Source organism: Rousettus aegyptiacus, unplaced genomic scaffold (assembly GCF_014176215.1).
Source record: "Rousettus aegyptiacus isolate mRouAeg1 unplaced genomic scaffold, mRouAeg1.p scaffold_m13_p_10, whole genome shotgun sequence".
Taxonomy (NCBI): domain Eukaryota; kingdom Metazoa; phylum Chordata; class Mammalia; order Chiroptera; family Pteropodidae; genus Rousettus; species Rousettus aegyptiacus.
Genome location: NW_023416285.1, coordinates 54620299 through 54640210, shown reverse-complemented (window position 1 = coordinate 54640210; position 19912 = coordinate 54620299). Strand labels below are relative to the sequence as shown.

At 33.1% G+C, this 19912-nt stretch overlaps 2 protein-coding genes and 1 non-coding gene across 6 annotated transcripts in view; 1 reads left to right on the top strand and 2 right to left on the bottom strand.

Moving 5' to 3' along the window:
- STAP1 (signal transducing adaptor family member 1) overlaps positions 1-5585 on the top strand; it is a 30129-nt gene extending 24544 nt beyond the window's left edge. For all 3 annotated transcript variants that reach the window (XM_016164403.2, XM_016164404.2, XM_016164405.2), the window contains one exon: positions 1334-5585. The gene's annotated coding sequence lies outside the window, so the exon portion shown is untranslated. The remainder of the gene's footprint in view (positions 1-1333) is intronic.
- Positions 3432-3532, bottom strand: LOC118608838. The gene has a single exon (XR_004953212.1). It is a non-coding gene; the product is annotated as a small nucleolar RNA U13 (small nucleolar RNA).
- A 6006-nt stretch (positions 5586-11591) lies between the features above and the next one.
- Positions 11592-19912, bottom strand: part of UBA6 (ubiquitin like modifier activating enzyme 6) — a 76020-nt gene continuing 67699 nt past the window's right edge. Inside the window, exons 30-34 of one of the 2 annotated variants that reach the window (XM_016164401.2) lie at positions 19013-19206; positions 18089-18216; positions 17097-17184; positions 16821-16915; positions 11592-13904 (exon numbers count right to left, since the gene is read on the bottom strand). In XM_016164401.2, coding sequence (XP_016019887.2) covers positions 13769-13904; positions 16821-16915; positions 17097-17184; positions 18089-18216; positions 19013-19206 — 641 coding nt within the window. In that variant the 3' untranslated portion in view covers positions 11592-13768. The remainder of the gene's footprint in view (positions 13905-16820; positions 16916-17096; positions 17185-18088; positions 18217-19012; positions 19207-19912) is intronic. The other variant, XM_016164400.2, reaches the window with a different exon arrangement.

Genomic DNA, 19912 nt, shown 5'->3' with positions numbered 1-19912 from the left:
AGAGAGTAATAATATATCCTGGTGGAGAGAGTATGAACCCTTTCTGGAGATAGAAAACACCTGAAGCATGTGTTATGACTTCTTACTTCATTTCCTTATTCTACTTGGCTTTATCAAACAAGTTCAGGGGTTAAGAAGAAAACTGTACTCACACAGAGTCATAGAAACCAAATAGGGAAGTAAAGGTATGGTCTGTCAACAATGTCACATGCTCTAGGTAGATTAAAATAGATGAGGATTAAGGGGATTGGCCATTAGTCAGTAGATGACTTGAGAGATCCTATTCCACAGTAAAGGCAAAAGTCAAAAGTGCAAGATAACAAGAAGTGAGTGGGTGGTGAGGAACTACAGATAAAGATTGTAGTAGTCAAGACTGACTACAGAATTTGTGGGGCCCCTCTTCATAAATCATTAAGAATTTTAAAACAGTGATAGCAGATCATTCAACCAAGCACGGGCCCCTGTGCAACTGCACAGTCACATACCATGAAATTGTTTGGCAGAGCAGGGCAGACTGGATGTGACTTGTTTATCTTCATACTTTGAAACAATCTCTGATGCATGGTCACTTCACAAGCTGTAAACAGGAAAGAGACAATATTTCCAGCTTGTTTGGATTCAATTATCAAAATAAGTTCCCAACCCTACAAATTATGAGAGAAAACAACTGTTTGGATCAGGGCATATCTGGAAAATCTCAGTTAAAAGGAAGCAAGTTTAAAAAGTCCAAGTTTTAAAACATGGCTATGAATCTTGTGATGCCAAATAATTTTAAAAATTCAGAGTTTGAAGGAAATAAAAAATTATCCAGTAGTGTCTTACTCTGTATAGGAATCACCTGCACACTCAGTACAGAAAACATCTCTAAGATGTAACCATTCGGCTTGTCTGTACATTCCTAATGATAGCCATCTCAATGATTTTTGAGGCAGCACAGTTCATTTTTGGTCAGCTCTTATGAGAGAATTCTTCCTTAATATTGAGTCTGAAACATTACTTCCTTCAACATCTACATATTAATCCCATTTCTGGCTTTGAAACAACACAGGGTTTAAAAAAGCCCATCAGATATTTAAAAACAGCCACAATGACTCCATTTAGTCTCTCTGTTACCTATGAAATATTGGTTGCTCCAGCTCTCTCACTCTCATCTTTGATGTTCTCTGTGCACTAATTTCTGAACATTTCTCTTAAAACATAACTACAAGGGTTGAACACATTACTGTATATATGGCCAACATAATACATTACTTGGGCTTCATGCAGGAAAATATCATCTAATAGAAACCTCTGGGAATGAGCTATTAATATATATATATATTTTTTCTTGCAGAGACCAAAGGATTTCCTGTAACATCTCTAAAATAGAGGAAAATTTAGGTGGGTGGGGAGAGCCCAATATAATTTGACTCCTCCATGGATGATGTTGAATCAGTTATCTAATGCTGTTTTAACAAACCACCCCAAAACATAGTGGTTAATTCAACAAACCTTTTATTTGCTCATGAGTCCCTCTGTGCATCAGCCATTTGGATTGGATTCAGTGGGCAGTTCTGCTAGTCTCACCTGGTGTTACTTACATATCTGTAACCAGTTGGTGGTTTGACTGGGGCTGGACGGTCCTACTGGCCTCATTCACGCATCTGGTGCTAATAGTCAGTTGGGGCTGGCTGAACCACTCTCTTCATGTGGCTTCTAATCCTTGAGGAAGTCAGCTCTGGCTCACATGAGATCTCAGAGCAATTAAAGAGAGAAGGGTAGCTCCATGTCCTTGGGCTAGAAATTCTTAGTGTTGAAATAAAGGACAGAAAGTTCTCATTTTGATGTTGTTGACAGGTTCTGAGACTTTAAGCAAATGATGTCTAATGAAACCAATTTTATCATAGGCTAATTGATATCAACAAGAGTTAAGTTCCTACAGCATCTCATCAGTTATAACAAAATGCTATTAAATGATGTTATCTGAGGACCTGTCCTTTTGGAGCTTTCAGTACAGAAGCTGTGAATTGAATAATTCCAAATGTGAAATGTCTATTTGTACAGCAGCTATATTTCACTTAAAAATTATTTAATGTACAAACAATAAAATTCATTCTTTTTGGTGTACGGTCCTATAATTTTTGATAACCACCACAATAATGGTACAGAAGTTTCATTACCTTGAAAAATGCCCTAATGTTCTTCCTTTGTTGTCAGCCCTTCTGACAATCTCTGGCAACCTCAGATCTGTTTTTCATTCCTATAGTTTTGTATTTTCCATATAAATGGAATCAGTATGAAACCTTTTGAGATTTCTTTCACTCATTATGATGTCTAGATTGTCATTAGTGTTGTGTTACTAGCTTGTTCTTTTTTAATGCTGAATAGGAATTCACTGTATGGAGGTCCCACTTTGTTTATCCAGCCACTAATTTAAATGTATTAAGGATATCTCCAGTTTTGGGTAATTATCAGTTAAGCTATAAAAATATTCTTATACAGATTGTTGTGTGAACTTAAGTCTTTGTTTCACTTGGTAATTATCTAAGAATGAGATTACTGGTTCATGTGGTAATTATATGTCTAACTTTTTAAGAAACTGCCCAACTTTTTTTTGCACAAATGGTCCTTACCTTTTTTGCACTTCTGCCATCAATGTCTGAGTTCCAGTTGCATTTTCACCAGCACTTGATATTGTCATTTAAAAAAATCTGGTGTGGTCTGTGGTTTTACTATGCACTTCTCTAATAATTGATGATATTGAGCATCTTTTCATGTGCTATTTGCCATTAATATATTTAATTTGGTAAAATACCTGTTTAAATTTTTTGCCCATATGTTTATTGGCTTGCTTTCTTATGGTTTTGACAATATCATGCATATTCTAAATATAGGTCCTTTATCAGATGTGATTAGCATTTTTTTTTTATTCTTTCAACCGTCTTTTGTAGAACAGAAATTTTAAATACTGATCAAGTACAAATAAATGGTCAGTTTTTGCTTCTGTGGACTATTATTGGTGTATCTGAGAACTCTGCCTAACTCAAGATAACAGAGATTTTTTCCCTGTTTTCTTCTAGTAGTATTATAGTTCTATTTTACATTTAGGTGTATAACTCATTTGGGATCAATTTCTGTTTATGGTATAAGGGATGGGTCAAGGTTAATTTTATTGGCATTTAGGTAGGCAACTGTTCATTTGTTAAAAAAAGATCAACCTTTAATCTCATTTGCACCTTTGTAAAAAATCAACTGACCATATTTTTGTGGGTCAGTTTCCATTTATGTATGCTCCTACCCTTTTGTCAGTATCATACTATCTTGTAGTAACTCTGTCCTTATAGTAATTCTTGAAATCAGGAAGTCTGAGTCCAACAATGTTCTTTTCAAAATTGTTTGTAGTCTAGTTTCTTTGCCTTTCAGTATGTTTTATTTTTTTATTTTTTATTTTATGTCAAATGGGTAATGTGCCAATGTAACAAGGTTTGAGGGAGGCACATCTCACACAATAGCATGAACACTCAATCATCACGCTTATGAACTACAAAAGGATTGCTCAGAATGTTTTAGAATGAACTTATCATCTACAGAAAAATCTTCCTTGGTTTTGATTTGGATTTTGCTCAATCTGGAGATTTTCCTGAATCAGGGAAAACTGACTGAAGGATGAGTTCTCTCTCAGAGTTTTAAGTGCTCATGTTGCTACTGCCACAGTACGGCACCTTGACTAGGGCCCATCCTCAGAGTAGGGCCAGAAGAGAAAAAAGAAAAAATAGAAAGAAATAACCAAAGGGCTGTTCATACAACATGTCAATACCTTTAGAAACAGATAGCCAGATTACTATCGCTCTGGTAGATGAGAGTTTGCTGTTTGCTTTGTGATCAGTAACAAATTACTCAACTTCCTAGCATTTCAGATTCTGTAGCTATAAAGATTAGGGATGACATATGAACAGACGGAATTAAAGGGAAACATGGAGAGAGACTTCAAATAATCAGACTATCTTCTGTAACCTATTTTCTTTCAAAAGGAGAAAGATCTTGGAAGAGTAAACTTAAAGAGTGAATGAGAGTGGAAACTGGACTAAGAAAAGCTACAAAAAGGTCAAAACTCATTTTGACAAATAGTGCTGAAGTTTTAAGGACACTTTGGGGAACCCTACAATTGTTTAAGGAGTTAAGCTGACTGGGCACAGTGGGAATGCTAGAGCCCCCTTTTTAAAGTTGCCTTAAGCAGGGAAATGACATTTGTAAAGCACCTAAGGACTTAAATCTGAGACTTGGAGAAAGTTAAGGTTTTTTCCAATAAAATACTATCAAAAAGAAAATGAGATTTTCTTTGATCCTTATTAACTAAGATCTGCATTCAGCTTTGTCTCTGACACCAGAATACACGAGCAACGATGGAACCAGAATGGTTAAAGGTATTTCTTCATTTTTCCCAACTTCAGAAATTAGCAGTATAAACTGAAGGCCGCTTTAAAATATGATAAGTTAGGTAACTGATATTAAGCTACCCAGGAAGAAAAAATGCTTCCTAGAGAAAAATTTGTTAGGAATTAAGTTATAAGTCAAGGATAAATTAAAAATTAAAAAGCATCCAAATATTCAGTGTTTGATTAACACTTCTTAAACATGCCTCCAATGTTCCAAATACAAGCAGAAAAATCACTACACGTTGAAAGTCAAGAACTGTCCTGTTCCTTAATATTGGACTTTTAACCAAGCTTTTCCACCCACAGTTTCTAGGACAGAAGGGAGAAGAGAAAGGCTGAAGAAAAATCTACATATTGCATGATATAAAATAGAATACTACCTTCACATATTTGGTAATTTATAATTTTCAAAAGGAAGATGCTACTTTTAAAGAAAATCACCTCTATTTTTCTGATCCTGATTAAACATTGTAGCATACAATTCATTATCTTATCAGAATAAAACCAATATAGTGGGATACCATGGAATATGGCTGTAAGGGTAACTCATAGATATACACTTTCTATGCATTGATGTAAGTTGAAAACACGGTCCTTTCTAAATGGAATTTTTATTTTCCTAGGCTTCGATTAAGCATATTTCCCTATATATAGTTTCCATAGATCATTCTCTATTTCTCCTAAATTCTAGCAATTCCAAAAAAATGCCTCAGTAGATTTTGTTGAAATCTTATTTGACCATTTTATCAATTACCAGTCACTGATTATCCAACTAGAGACCAGAGACATGAAATGCACTGGAAGCCTTTTTTTCCAATGGAAATATACCACATTTTACATTGAAAATAAATTTTATTCGTTTCCATGTTTTCCCCAATGTTTTTTTTGCTAGCTCAAAACCAACCTGTATCTCCTTTTGTAAAAACAGTAATCTGTAAGGATGGTAAAAGGCTATATAAGCACTGATTTCACAATAGAACATAGCATGAAACTGATTATAATCAGAATTTCTTAAAAGTATCGATTCCTCATCCCCACACTGGATCTTCTGAATCAAAATCTTGGGGTATTTTTTCAAAAATTTTTTTCTTGAAAAGCTTCTAAATCTTGATTCAATTTGGAAATCATCTGTGCAATCAACCAAGAATCCAAAGATATGGCTTATATTCTACTTCTGGTTCTAATCATTTGAATGTTTGGCTTCTTTGGTTTCCTCACTTAAAAAAAAAAATGAAAGAATTAGAATGAATTCCTAAGGTCTACTTAGCTCCCATCATCTTATAAAGATGTGTCTTTATAAGATTAGGACACAGAGGAAAAACCATGTGAGACAAAGGGAAAGGACAACTACCTACAAATGAGGGACCTCAGAAAAAATTAACTCCGCTGACACCTTGATTGCACTTTTAGCTTCCAGAAATGTGAGAAAATAAATTTCTATTGTTTGAGCCTGTCTGTGGCATTTGTTATGGCAGCCCTAGCAAACTAATTTAATGAGTTATTTGAAATGTCTGAACTTAAGTAGTATCCTAAGCCTCCCTCACTTATTAATTTCTGAGGATTGTCCAGAAATCTGCCTTTTTATCACACACAATAAAGTTTGCAACCTACTTCTTTAAAATCTGAGCTATCAAGCATTAATTGTGCAAAGGTTACAAAAGATCTATCTATCTATCTATCTATCTATCTATCTATCTATCTATCTATCTATCTATCATCATCATCATCATCATCATTTATCTAATCTAAATCTTATTCCCAAGAACCTTACAATTTAACCTGAATATAGATAACAAGAGACTAAAGAGTTTCAATGTGTTACCATCTCAATGTTGAGTAAATTCTTGCATTTCATAAAAAAATACAGTGCTTAACATAGAACATTTTAAAAAATGGACTCCTGAAGATAGTGAGGCAATGAGGTTGACTGTTAACAAAGTGAAAAGGAACGGATAAGGGAGATAAAAATCAAAGCCCAGGTCTGGACCAAGGTGGAGGGTATAAGAGAAGACCACCAACACAATCAGCTGGGAGAAATAACAGAAAAGGGGGCACAAAAACTGCAGAAATTGAAAATGGCAGAGAAAGGCCATAAAATGGCCTTTATAATTTAAATAGATATTAGAAAATATCTGCAATATAAAAAGTAATCTAGCAGTTTTTAAAAAGAGAAACTATTTCTACAACCAAAATTTAAAAATATATGGATGTAATAGTAAGTACATATGAAACAGATGAGGAGAAGTAAACTAGAATATCGGTCAGAAGAAATACAGAATAAAGCATGACAAGACAAAAACTGGAAAATATAAAAGACAAGATGATAAACATGAAAGGCAGGGTAAATCTACCAGGCTAAGAAGTCCCACAGAAGAGAAGAGAATGGAGGAAGAGGCAATACATGAAGGAGTAATATCTGAGACTCTCAGAACCGACGAAATACAAAATATCAGATACAAAGAGCTGAACTAATCACAAACAAGATTAACAAAAGATATCTATACCTAGACATATAATAATTAAACTGCATGAAATGAAAGCAGATAGAAGTTTCTTTTAAAGATGCAATATTTAGCCTGATAACTGAGCAGCAACAGAGAAAGTCATAAGATAGAAAATTATCCCCAATGTGCTAGAAGATAATAAAGACCAAATTAGAACTTACATTTAGCAAAAATATTTTTGCAGAATAAGGGAAAAACAAAGATATTTTCATAAAAAAAAAAAACATGAGCAAGTATGAGACTAGTGGATTCTCACAAAATGAAATTTTAAAGAAAATAAAGTAGCAAGAAGTTTATCTCAGATGGTAAGCCTGAGATAATAAACAGAATAAAGAGCAAAGTAAGTGATATGTGTGGGTAAATACAAACATTGACTATATAAATAAAATATTAAAGCCTTGTGGAATTAAATGACATTAAAGCAAATGACAACAGAATTAAAATACATAACAGAAATAAAATATATAACCACAGTATGCAAGTTGGGAATTAGAGAATTGTTCTAGTTATTATGTCTGCATTTAAATAATCCCCAAATTTTGTTGTATAAACAATCCATGTTTGTGGATTCTGTGGCTCAGGAATTTGGCAGGGCGTGGCAGGGATGGCGAAGAGTGAGACTGGTAATATTGTTGTGGCCATTTTTGGAAAAAATAAAGGTAAATATGATTAACTTTAGTTTGACTTAATCTGAATATGCATGCTGTAAAATAGAGTAATCATCAAAAGAGGCAACCTGGGTGTCCACCAGTGGGTGAATGGATAAAGAGGTGGTAAATATACAATGCAATTAATACTCAGCCAGAAAGAATAAAATCTTGCCATCTGCAACAATGTGAATGGACCTAGAGGGTATTATGCTGAGGCAAATAAGTCAAAGACAAATATCATATGATTTCACTTTTATGTGGAATCTAGAGAACAGAATAAACAAACAGAACAGAAACATGCACCTGGATAGAGAGCATTTTGATGGTTGCTGGATTTGTGAGGAGGGGAGGTTGCCATGGGTAAAGGGGGGCATTAAGAGGTACAAACTTGTAGTTACAAAGGTCATGGGGATGTAGAGTATAGCATGGGGAATATAGGCAGTAGTATTGTAATAACTATGTATGGTGTCAGATGGGTACTAGATTTATTGAGGTAATCACTTCATAGGTTATATAAATGTTTAATCACTTTGCTGTACAGATGAAACTAATATATTACATAATGTCATACTATAATTTTAAAAATTAAAAAAAATAAAGCCACTATACTGGTAGAGAGGAAAAAAAATGCATATCTCAAGAAAAGAGAAACCATATCATTTATTCTAAGAAAGAATTTAACCTAAGGAATTGGTTAAACAGGTTTAAGGAGAACTGAAAATGTCAGCAAGAGAATGAACTATTAAAGAGAAGAGGAAAAGATTAAAATCTGAAGCCTAGAAGAGATACCCTGCAGAGTGCCAGAGAAATGCTAGTGCCTAGAAACCAACCACAACTACTGGGGGGTGGGGGAGGAAGCCATTGCTGAAGTGATGCTGACAATAGTGGGAAGCAAATGGCAAGGGTAAAAGTCTCTTCTCCTTTTGTCCATCATTCCAATCTCCTTCAAGTGCCTGCTATGTGTGAAACCCAAAGGAAACCAAATGGCAAAGGAGAAATGAGGTCTGCAAAGCTCCAGAATACAGAATAGTATCTGGCTTTGAGAGACAATCAGTTAATAATAATTGACATAAATGGAATAAAGAAATTAAGTAAATACGAATTTAACAAGGCAAGAAATTAGAGAAAGCAATCATAGAAGAGGCTAGACCACAGAAAGAAAATCCATAAAATGGCAGAAATTGTTGCATTGCATCTATCTCAAGAAGTTAGAAATGAGAACAGTAAAAACCCCCAAAGGAAACAGAAAAAAGTAAGCAATATCAATAAGAGTAGAAATTAATGGAAAACAAATATACAATAGAGATAAACAAAAACAAAGTCTGGATCTTAAAAAAGACTAAGCACTGTCCCTATTTGAAGATTATATAGGATATCCAAAATAATCTGCAAATAATTTGCAAGAATCATTAGCGTTTAGTAAATTCCCAGATATAGAAGCAACACAAAGAAATCAATTATATTTTACACATAATCAATAGGAAATAAAGTGGGCTAGGTAATTTGGTTTAACATTCTCCCTTAATAACATTTAGAAAAGCTGGACAATATATAATATAAAATGTTGGATGGAATCAGAGAGCTAAATTAGTGAATAATTATCAACTAATATCTGGGAGAAAATAGAATTTCATCAAAGTGAAACCTTCATTTGGGACCACTTGTGCCCTGGGAGCTTTTGCAGATTTTTAAGAGGCCACTGAGAAGCTTAGCTAAGGGACAAGGGATTCAAACACAGAGTCTAGTGGCAGCCAAGAGGTGATGGCCCTGGAAACCTTAACCCACACTACAACCCTGAAGGGCTGAGGAGTGAGGGTTAACAAGAAGAGCATATAGCTCAGCTCTGAGTCAAATGGATGACTGAGAAAATCTCAGTCTCTCAAATTGAGCCAAATTGATCCTAAATTACTAGTGCCCAAGTGTCTGGTAAAGCACATGAAAAAACTCTGTAAAGGATGAAAATATCACACTGGGCATCGAATTATTTCTACAATTTTTCAAATGTAATATTGGCATACAATTAAAGATAATAAGACACACAAAAAATAAGATATTAAGAATGAGGATTAGCAGAAACAAAAGAAAATTAAAAACGGACCCACAGGATAATTTCATATCTGGGAATTATTAAACACAGACTCTAAAATAATAATTCTTTTAATGTTCAGGTAGATAGAAGATTGAAATTTTCAGCTAGATAACTGGAAACTGCAAGTGGCATATTTCCATATTTGCTAGTAGAAATTTGAGAACTGAAAATACAAAGGGCTAAGAATAACCAAGACATTCTTACAGAACAGTAAGTTGGGTGGACTAGTTCTGCCAAGTATCAAAAACAATATATCAGCTACAGTGATGAGGACAGTATGCAAGCACAAGTATAGAAGAGAAGGAACAAACAATTCAAAAAGAGATGTGCACATATATGGATATATGACTTCGGTGGCAGTGCAGAAAAGTGACACTGTAGAAAAGAATGGACTTCAATAGATGGTAATGAGGAACTTCTCAGAATACACAAAATTAATTCCTCACGAATTAAAAATTTGAATGTGAAAAGCAAAACTAAAGCTTTCAGAAGACAATTTAAAGGAATATCTTTATGACCTTTGGATAAAGAACATTTTTTTACACAACTTACAAAATACTCTAACCTTAAAGACTGATACTTCTAAGTAGCTATCAACAAATTCTTTTTATCAAAGAACATCATAAAGAATGGATGAAAGACTTGAGAAAACATTTTACAAAAAAGAAAAACCAACAAATTTATGAAAGGGTCCTCAATTTCACTGGTAATTAGGGAAATGCAGAGTAAAATTTCAATGATACAACCCACACATTCACCAGATTGCCAAAATTTTACAAAATCTGCTAACACCAGTGTTGAGTAAGATGTGAAGAAACAGAGCATCTCTACTGCTTAGCAAAAACTTTATCATCTAATAAGATTTAAGATATGAATGAATACCCTATGATCAAGCAATTCCATTCCTAGGTATAACTTATTTGCAGTAGGAGATACACACAATAATGTCCATTGTGAAACTGTGACTGCTCTGAACTAAATATGTCAGAACTGTCTACAGTCAATACAATGAATTTTGATACGTTAATGCAAAGGTAAATTACACAACAATGATGATGAAAGAAGTATAGCTATAGGCAACACATGAATGAATCCCTTGTTCAATAAAAGCAGCAGCAACAAAATACAGTACGACTCCATTTACATAAAGTTATTTTTAAAAAAACCATCAAAAAGTAAGAGTACTTACAGAAGTAGTAACACTATATTAGTTAAATGATTCCTTAAACTGTGTATTTATATTTTATGTACTCTTTTGAATACATTTTTTTGTGTGTGCTTTTGTTTCTCAATTTAAAAAAAAAAAAAAACAAAGCTAGGACATGGCAAGAGAAAATAAACAAAAATGACATTACTTACTACGATCCCTGAGATTTCAATTTCCTGTTTTTGAATTTGTTAAAAGTAAAAGAGTTAAATCCATACCTTATAATTGCATACAAATAATTATATATTTACAATTACAAAAAGTTTTTGATAATATCCATTATGGTTAAATTAGGTCAAGAGATTTTTCCTCAAAATTTCAAGAAAACAATTATCTTTCTATCTTCATTTTACTGATTATAAAGTAAGTGGACTCAAAGGTAGACATCTATTTCCAAGTTCCAACTTTGGGATAATTTAGAGGAACTTGAAGATAAGTAAACAAAACTGCTTTGAACTCTAAAGTAAATGGACTTCAGAAATCTGTAATCAACGGTCAGGGATTACCAGATCATCTAGGTTTTACACAGTCACAATTAACCCCCAATTGTTTTGATATGATTTCTAGGAGTCAAAAGCACTTTGAAGCGATGGCCCTAACACTCTGACTATTCTATCTCCATGACTGCAAAACTTGAAAATTAAGAAGACACCAAAGTGACATTACCCACAAAATGAAGAGTAAAACTGGAATCTCTGGAGTCAACTACGGAAAAGGCTTTACAAATACTTTGTTAAATTTCTTATTTTTAATAAGTAAAAAACTACTCAGTGATACCGTACAAAATCAATCATTAATTTTTGCACCTGGTATTTCAATTGTCAACAGTAATCTCATGGTACAGAAATAAACAAAACAGATAATGAAAAATATTATTAACTTCACCTTGGCTTCCCAGCTTAGTAGAACTAAACAGAAGAAATTAATGGCTGTAACCATTACCTACAGAAACAAAAAGCAATGATAAAATGGTTTTAGGTGTAATCACACAATGAACTTAATGCTTTTTGATTTTGTTTGTATCTGCTAAAGCACTGATCTCTATAAATAAGAAGTGATATAATTCTAAATTTACTCTCAGAGATGTGAGATTTAGATCAAATGATATGCAAGCTATTAGATCATAGTTGAGTATTACTGAATGGCTACCTGGAAAATATCAGTTACTGTCACAGAGTACAAAAAAAAGTGAAAGTGGGGAAAAGAATTCTTATAGAAAAATCCTTTTATTATTCCTAGACTATAAAGTTCCAAGCCACAGAACCCTGAAATTCTTGGATTCAATTTTAAGTAATACTAATTTTAAACATTAAAATTGCGAAATGCACAATGGGAGAGGGTAGGATAGAGTGAACCAATAATTAATTGCTTATTTCAAAGGTAGCCATTTCCTTCAGACTCATCCTGTTCACTTTTCCCCACCTCCCAATACACAGATTATCTTTTAATCATACAGATTTACTCTCTGGTCCCAAATAAACGTATTTTCCCCACTGGGTGATAGTTTTACAAAAGAATAAAACAATATTGCTGGCTGACAAAGTAATTTAAACTATTTGTAAATGAAATAAAAGAAAAATAAAGTAGAGGGTATGAAAAAGATGCCAACCTGGAGTAATATCGTTTATGTGAATTTAATTTTTAACTTATCAAAGTACCTTTATGGTCTGAACAGGAGAGTAGAAGAAAAGCAGCTAGAGAGAAATGACTTTCTGTGGTTACAAAATGCCAAATCCTTAAGAATACATGATAGTTTTAGAATAGAAGAAACACTTGTTTTCACTGAGTTTACAGCGTTGAGTATATTCTACATCATTTTCATCAAAGCCCTTATATGAACATCTGCAACAGCTCATATCAGAAAACAAAGTTTCTATTAATAAAGACCTAAAAAAATAAATTTTTATCTTTGTCAACTCCCTTTCTGGGAATGCAGAATAAAATAATACATTAAATTATTATTTTTTTCCTGTCTATTGAAGTTGATGAAAGAAAAAGATCAAGACTCGACTAGTGATTTTTAAGTTTTTGGTTTTCACCTACTTCTAAAAAAACAGTCCCTTCACAAAACCTTTTAGTCTTACATACTATGATAATCAGGTTTAGAGGTCCAAATAAATAAAACAGCCAGATTAGAAGGCATATTGAAGAACAAATGATTAGCCACATTTCTCTGTTCACATTCATGGATTCTCTAAGAGGGTTGTCAGAGTCCATATAATACTATTAACACAGTCCAAGTTAACATGTGTCATCTGATCTATTGCTCATGGCTTACAACAATGATGCTATCAGCAAAGATCCTGATTTTGGGAAGACAAACTGGTTAATCTAGTAGAGGTAATAGGAGAGTAAACTGTAACTGTACAACTTAATATGTCTATTCTTCATTCACCACTACCATCCCTCTGCTTCCCACCATTGTTAAATTCAAAATCTAATCATGAGAAGTACAGAGTGCCCAACACTACCTGTATAAAAAAATGAACCTCAAATACTAAACAAATAAGAAATTTATAAAATGGGATTAGACTTTTTGGATAGCATTTGTTACTTTCAAATTCCTGATCTTTTATCTCTTCTGGTGATGTATACATATTTCTTCCTCCTATTCAGACAGGTTAATACACAAATTTGTTGTAAGCATTATACAGTTCAAAAGTTGGCATTCAAGTTCAAAGTTGATTGTGATCATATCCACATATGAAGCACTAGATAAGAGTATACTATGTTCCAAAATGTTTTGCAGTTCTCCAGTGTAGTTTCCTACTGGTATCTCCCTTATGTTAAGGCTTCCTTGAAGAGAAATCCATCGTATCATGAGCTGATTTTTTTAGCTTCTTAATTAAGTGCATTTTTTTCCAAAATGAAGTAGTCCCAGGGTAACTTTAAGACAACTTCTGTTAATCAGTATCGTGACTAAAGTAGTATCTCACTGGAGGTCCAGGCAAATCTTCATCTCCATCAGTGTCTGGGGCAAATGACACAGTAAGATCCACATATTTCTTTTCAGAAGAAGGTTTCACAAGTTTATGCATGCTAAGAAAAATAACCAAAGACAAATGATTTGGTAAATTCTGTGAAGTAAAAATGATATGCTGTCTACTGGTGCAAAAGAATCTGGACTTATATCTAGACTTTAATTTTATTTTTAAATCTAATAATTCATTTGCTTTCATATATTCTCTCTCTCTCTTTTTTTTTTTCACTAAATGTTCTAAACTCAAGACACTCATTTACCTAACAGTGAATTAAGCTGGACTACTGCTGGTGGTGATAAAATACAAACCATGTATTAAAAGACATAAATGAAAAGTAAGACAAACCCTAACACACAAAAAAACCCAAAATGATTTTTGAAAGCAATGCTTTCAAAAAATGAATTCTCTTATACTGTCAATGTATTTTGGAGGCATCATAAATTCTTTTCAAGCATGTTTGTGTAAACGGTAAAAAGCAAGCAAGATTTAAATCTTCAAATGCAAGCTAGAAATGTCACAGTAAAAAAAGTGTTTCACCTGTTCTTTATATCCTACGTTTACCCTACTTACTAAAAAAACCACTTAGTTTTTTGCCACTGTCATCGCTATTATATTAAATCATCATTGATATACCCAATTATCGCATTAGCTTCTTCTAGTCAGCTGTCTCCAGTCTCTCTGCTATCTCCAATCTACTTTGCTGCCAGAATTCTCTCAAAATGTAAATTTGATGTTATAATCTTGCCTGATAGCGTTATTTGTCATATATTATGTACCTATTTCATGCCAGGCTCTGAACCATAAAATCTTTAATCCTCAGTAGCAGGTCTTTCCATTTTACAAAGATATTTTGTCTCATATATAACTTTTCATTCTTTCCATATTTATTCTCACCACCTTATCCTTAAGTCATTCCAAAATAACCAATTTCCCAAATATATCATGTATGTTCCTTAATATTAGCTACATGCCTTTGCACTACTGATTGCTTTAGCCTGATATAATCCATTTTCAAAGGAAGCTCAAAAGAAATCTACTCTAAGCTGAAGGTTTGAGTTAGTACTACCCAAAGTACTCTGTAAAAACCTTTATTATAATATTTTTTTCAATTACATTTTAATTATTAACACATGAGTTTTCTTAGTACACAGTGAACACCTTGAGGGCATGGAATATTTCATAAAGATACATGATGACAAAATGTTAGCAAGAGTAACATTCATGGAATACTTCTTAATTATCATTATATTGCTAACCCTTACTATTATTTTAGTGCTCAACAGTTATGGGCATGTATAATCATCCTTATTTGTGGATAGGAAACTAAGTTTCAAAAACTTCAATAAGCTACTTGATGTGACAAAACAAGTAAGTAGCTGAGCAAGGATGTGAACCCAGGTCTTTCTAAAGCCAAGCTTGTCTAGTCACTTCATAGGTACTCAGTAAATATCTCTAAATCAGCAATATAATGAGAAATATCATTCACAAAACATATCATGCTGAAAGTTTCAAATACTGGCCAACTCTATAAAACATTTTTGTGAATTATCCTCAGCAAATTTTAAATTCCACTAATCAATATACTTCAGGATCACACATTCCAATCTCATCTATGCAGTATACGGTAAAGAAAATCTAAATACTACTCATAATTTACACAAAAGACACTTAGGGGTCTGAAAGAAAAAGATAATATAAGGCAAACTAATGGCTTAGTTAATATAATGGTAATTTTGTTTTTTAAAGTACAGATAATTAAGACAGGTTTACAGTAAAAAAAGTAATTAACCTCATTAACTGATAATCATAGCTAAAGCTGACATATCTATTAAAGCACCATCATGCAGAGATTCATTTATTCATATGACGAGAGGTCATTTATTCATGACAAATATTTATTGATGAATATTATCTGCCAGGCATAGGTTCCTGAAATACATCAGCGACCAGATCAAATAAAGATTTCTGTCCTTGTGTAGCTAACAGTCTAGTGGGGGGAGACAGATAATAAATAGTAAACATAAAATATAAAGGAACTATAAGACAGTGGTAAGTTCTATATAAAAAAGTAGAGCAAAGGAGATTGGACATGCTACACTGGGGTAGCCTTTAGTAGTAAATAGGGTTCAGGGAGGCCTCTTCAGGAGGTGCAGAGACCAGAGGTGAGAGTTAGCCTGGTTGCCACCTCAGAGTTACAAGCAGAGAAAACAATCAGAGAATGACTGGAGTGCTCAAGGAAAAGGAAGGTCGGGACAGCTTGAATTTTGTGTGCAAGGGGAGAGAAATATAAAAGGAACTTAGCAGGATAACTGGGCCCTTGCAGACCACTATAAAGGCTGACTTTTTTTGCTCCCTTTTTTCCTTTAGGTCTCTGCTCAAATGCCACATTAGGTATTCCCTGTGACAGGCTCAGGGAATATGTAGACTACTCAATATAATATAGCAACTTACTGCCTTATTCTGCTTTATTTACTCCACAGCACTTAATAACATCTGACATATCTGTCTAGTTGTTATGCAAACTCAAGTAGGTCAGGGATTTTGCTTTGCTCAATGACATATCCCTAAGGCTTATAAAAGTTATGTGTCACTTAGGAGACACTCTTGAATAAATGAAAATAACAATTTGGTATTTTTGTTTTATAATTCAGTCTCATAGTCCTAGTCATATATGTTTCCACATGAGGTGATCTATTTTCACTTGGTATAGTGACCAAATCAGGTTTCTAAGCCTAGTGGCTAAAAAGTTAACTCTGAACTAGAATAATTTCACAATGGTATTGTAATCCCATGAATCTTTCTTGAGAGGCAGCCTACTGAGCTTGGTAGATTTGCTGTCTTTGTTATTGCCATTAGGAGTAAATCAAATACTTTTATCTGAATTTTGATAACCTCTATATTTAATTTTAAGTGTGCACCCAGCTTATATGCTTTGATTCTTATGAATCTTCTGCATATAATATTTGAAACTTACGTTAACTTCAATCTTTTTGCATGACCAGGCATTACAGGAACATAAAGCATTTTGACGCCTTGTACCACCATTGTTGGTTCAATTCCATACTTCTCCTAAAAGTGAATATCCAAAAGAGAAACAATCAAAGCTCCGTCCAAATATAAAATGTTAGGTGACAATGTTTTACAACCAGTAAAAAGAGAACTCTTGCTAAATAATATTTATAAAAACCTCCAATGAAATTATGTATAAATAGTAATAGAATCAAAGCAACTAAGTGAATAAATGTCTCACTTTGACTGCATTTATGAAATCCAAGAGGGTGAAATCTTCTTTTCCATGTATAGTCCATCTATCCCAAATTGTAAATGATATTCCATTTCTGTTGCAGAAAAACATTCAGAACAATAACATTTTAATTTTCTCCCTTTAGTAATAATAAAAACCTAAGAAGTCCATTATTTGTAATTTAGCTAGATATTAAAGTAGGGGAAGAAAGGAAAATACAACTTCTAAAATATTCCGTAATCTTATTTCCCCACAACACTACACAGGTAACCCCTTTTATCAGTTCCTTGTTGATCCTTCCAGTGTCTCATTATAAATCAGTATGTCTTAGTGAGAGAGTTCTCGCACTCTCTTTCTTTTTAAATAGCTGCATGGGTTTCACTATATGAATGGATGTTCCAGTGCCCTATTACTGGACAGCTGGGTTGATCTAATCTTTGGCTACGATAAACAACACCAGAATGAATATCTTGTACATATATCATTTGAGATAAATGTAAAAGTACCTGCAAATTTGAAATACAGTGCTATATTCCCCTCATTATAGGTTATATTACTTATATTCTCATTAGTAATATTTGAGAATGCTTTCTCATACTCTTGCCAAGATAGGTATTTTCAAATATTTGGTTGTTGCCAATCTGAAAAGTGATAATTAGAGGTCCAGAGGGATAGTTTTGCTTTGTCACTCAGCTTTTGAAACTAGAGTCTAAAGTATATTATCTATCAGTCAGATACTTGAATGCTTTTAAATTCCTCTGAGTTAGACAGAAAATACAATGTTAAGTAGTATGGCAGATTAAATGTTATGAGAATTCTATGGCTAGTTTAGTCAGAAATACTTCAAAAAAATGAGGTTTTGATCTGGTCTTGAAGTGATGGCAAGGATTCATACATATAGAAAAAAAAAGATATGTGAAGCTAGTATTTTTCCATTTTAAAAAGTTAAAATTATATTTCATTCTCATTATGCAAGAGAAACAGAACTTCAAACATACCTGATTTCAGTTTTTCTTACTTCAGATGTCTCTGTAAACACTATAACTGGAATGGCTAAGTTAAGGAAACAATTTTTGTAAGCTTCAAAGGGATAGCCACCAGCTACTTTGATCATCTCCAATGCAACCTACATAAAAAAGAGTGATTTGATTATATAAACAGCCTAAAACTATTCATGACTTGAACTGCATCTAATTAATTTTCCTAAATTCTTCCCAAGCCATTTCTCTGTAAAGAGTTAAAACTACCGGACTAGAGTAATATAAAGTTTTTATAAGTCTCTCCACTTTTAGCATATTTTTTACTTTCAAACTCTCCACCTGTTCTATATGTGAACCAAGTTATCAAAAAAAATTAATTTGGCCATGTAATCTTTTTGGAAAGCAGACAACAGAACTCAAGAAATACAATACTCTAAAATCATTTAAAATAGAAGCAGTTAATTATATAGCTTCTAAGAATAACACTTTAGTAGTATGGTATAATAATGAGGACTATCCTAAAGATTCTGAATCATAAAGATGAATTTGTAAGAAATTCAAATCACAAATAGGAATTACATTTTTTTAAGGCAAAGAACTAAAATAAAATATAATTGAACAGCAAAAATTAGAGTAGTTCATTTTATTCGAGAAAAATAGAGCACCTGCTTTGTATGGAGGACATAAAGATGATTAAGAGGATTATTGCCTATAAAAAAAAAGTCAGAATATCTTGACAGAGCTTATTTTTATGTTAAAACATTTACATATCTGTAATCTTTGAAATGTAGATTATATTAAGAAATATCTAGAAACTTTACTTTAAAAGATCAGTATGTATCTCTATGATCTCTGAATGATTGGCTGGGGGTAGTATAATGGGGAAATCAGGAAAGAGGCAAAGAAAAAGCAACTTTTTCATTCAAAAAATAATAAACTCACCAAGCCAGAGACTGCAGCAGTAGATGTTGCTATAGCAGGTATAATTTTACCAGCTATGCGCTTTGTTTTGAAACGGTCAGCTGGTTCAAGGGTATACATTTTGGCACGAAGATTTGATGCAGCTGTGATGAAATCTATGTGTCCATTATGATCATCATCCTTTTCAAATGAAAGCACTGCCATCTGAAGGTCACCTAATCATAACAACCAGAAAAAAAAAACTGTCTTTTAAGTAGTAAAAGTTTTACTAGGTATAAAGCAATGTGGGTTCACTACTCTTAAACACTTCAGTTATATTTTATGTTTTTAAACGACTGAGAACTACAAGAAAAATCCAGAGAACTGCAGTTATTGAAGGACATGAAAATAATACCTTTACTACCACTAAATCAGAGAAGTTCCTATTTTAAAAAAACATTTCCAAAAAATAGAAAAATAATAAATCCATGTGCTACATCTGCTATTAAGTGGTTTACAATAAAAAGGCAACACTGAATATTCATCACGAATTCCAAAAATAGTACTCTTGAAATTTTTCACCTCTGATAACTAAGAACTGAGTTAGTAGGTCAAAGATATATGGTTCGCAAAATCATTCTGTAGACAGGTGGTTTGATCTGTGATGGATGAAATGAGAAAGTAAGAAATGACAGTATGTTTTTTCCAGAACTATAATTATCAAACTAAGATAAGTAACTACCTTCTACCTGAAAAAATAAATAGTTGGCTAATCTAGGATGTTCTTCCTGAATTTTACTTATCCATACATAAAATCCAATTTGGAAACTGTTGATTTATGTAATAAAAAAGTGGTAAGCAGGTCCCAAAACATGAGCTAATAGCTGTTTTTAAGGAAGTAAAAGCTCAGTCTCTCTGCATTAAACACCAAGGATGTATGTA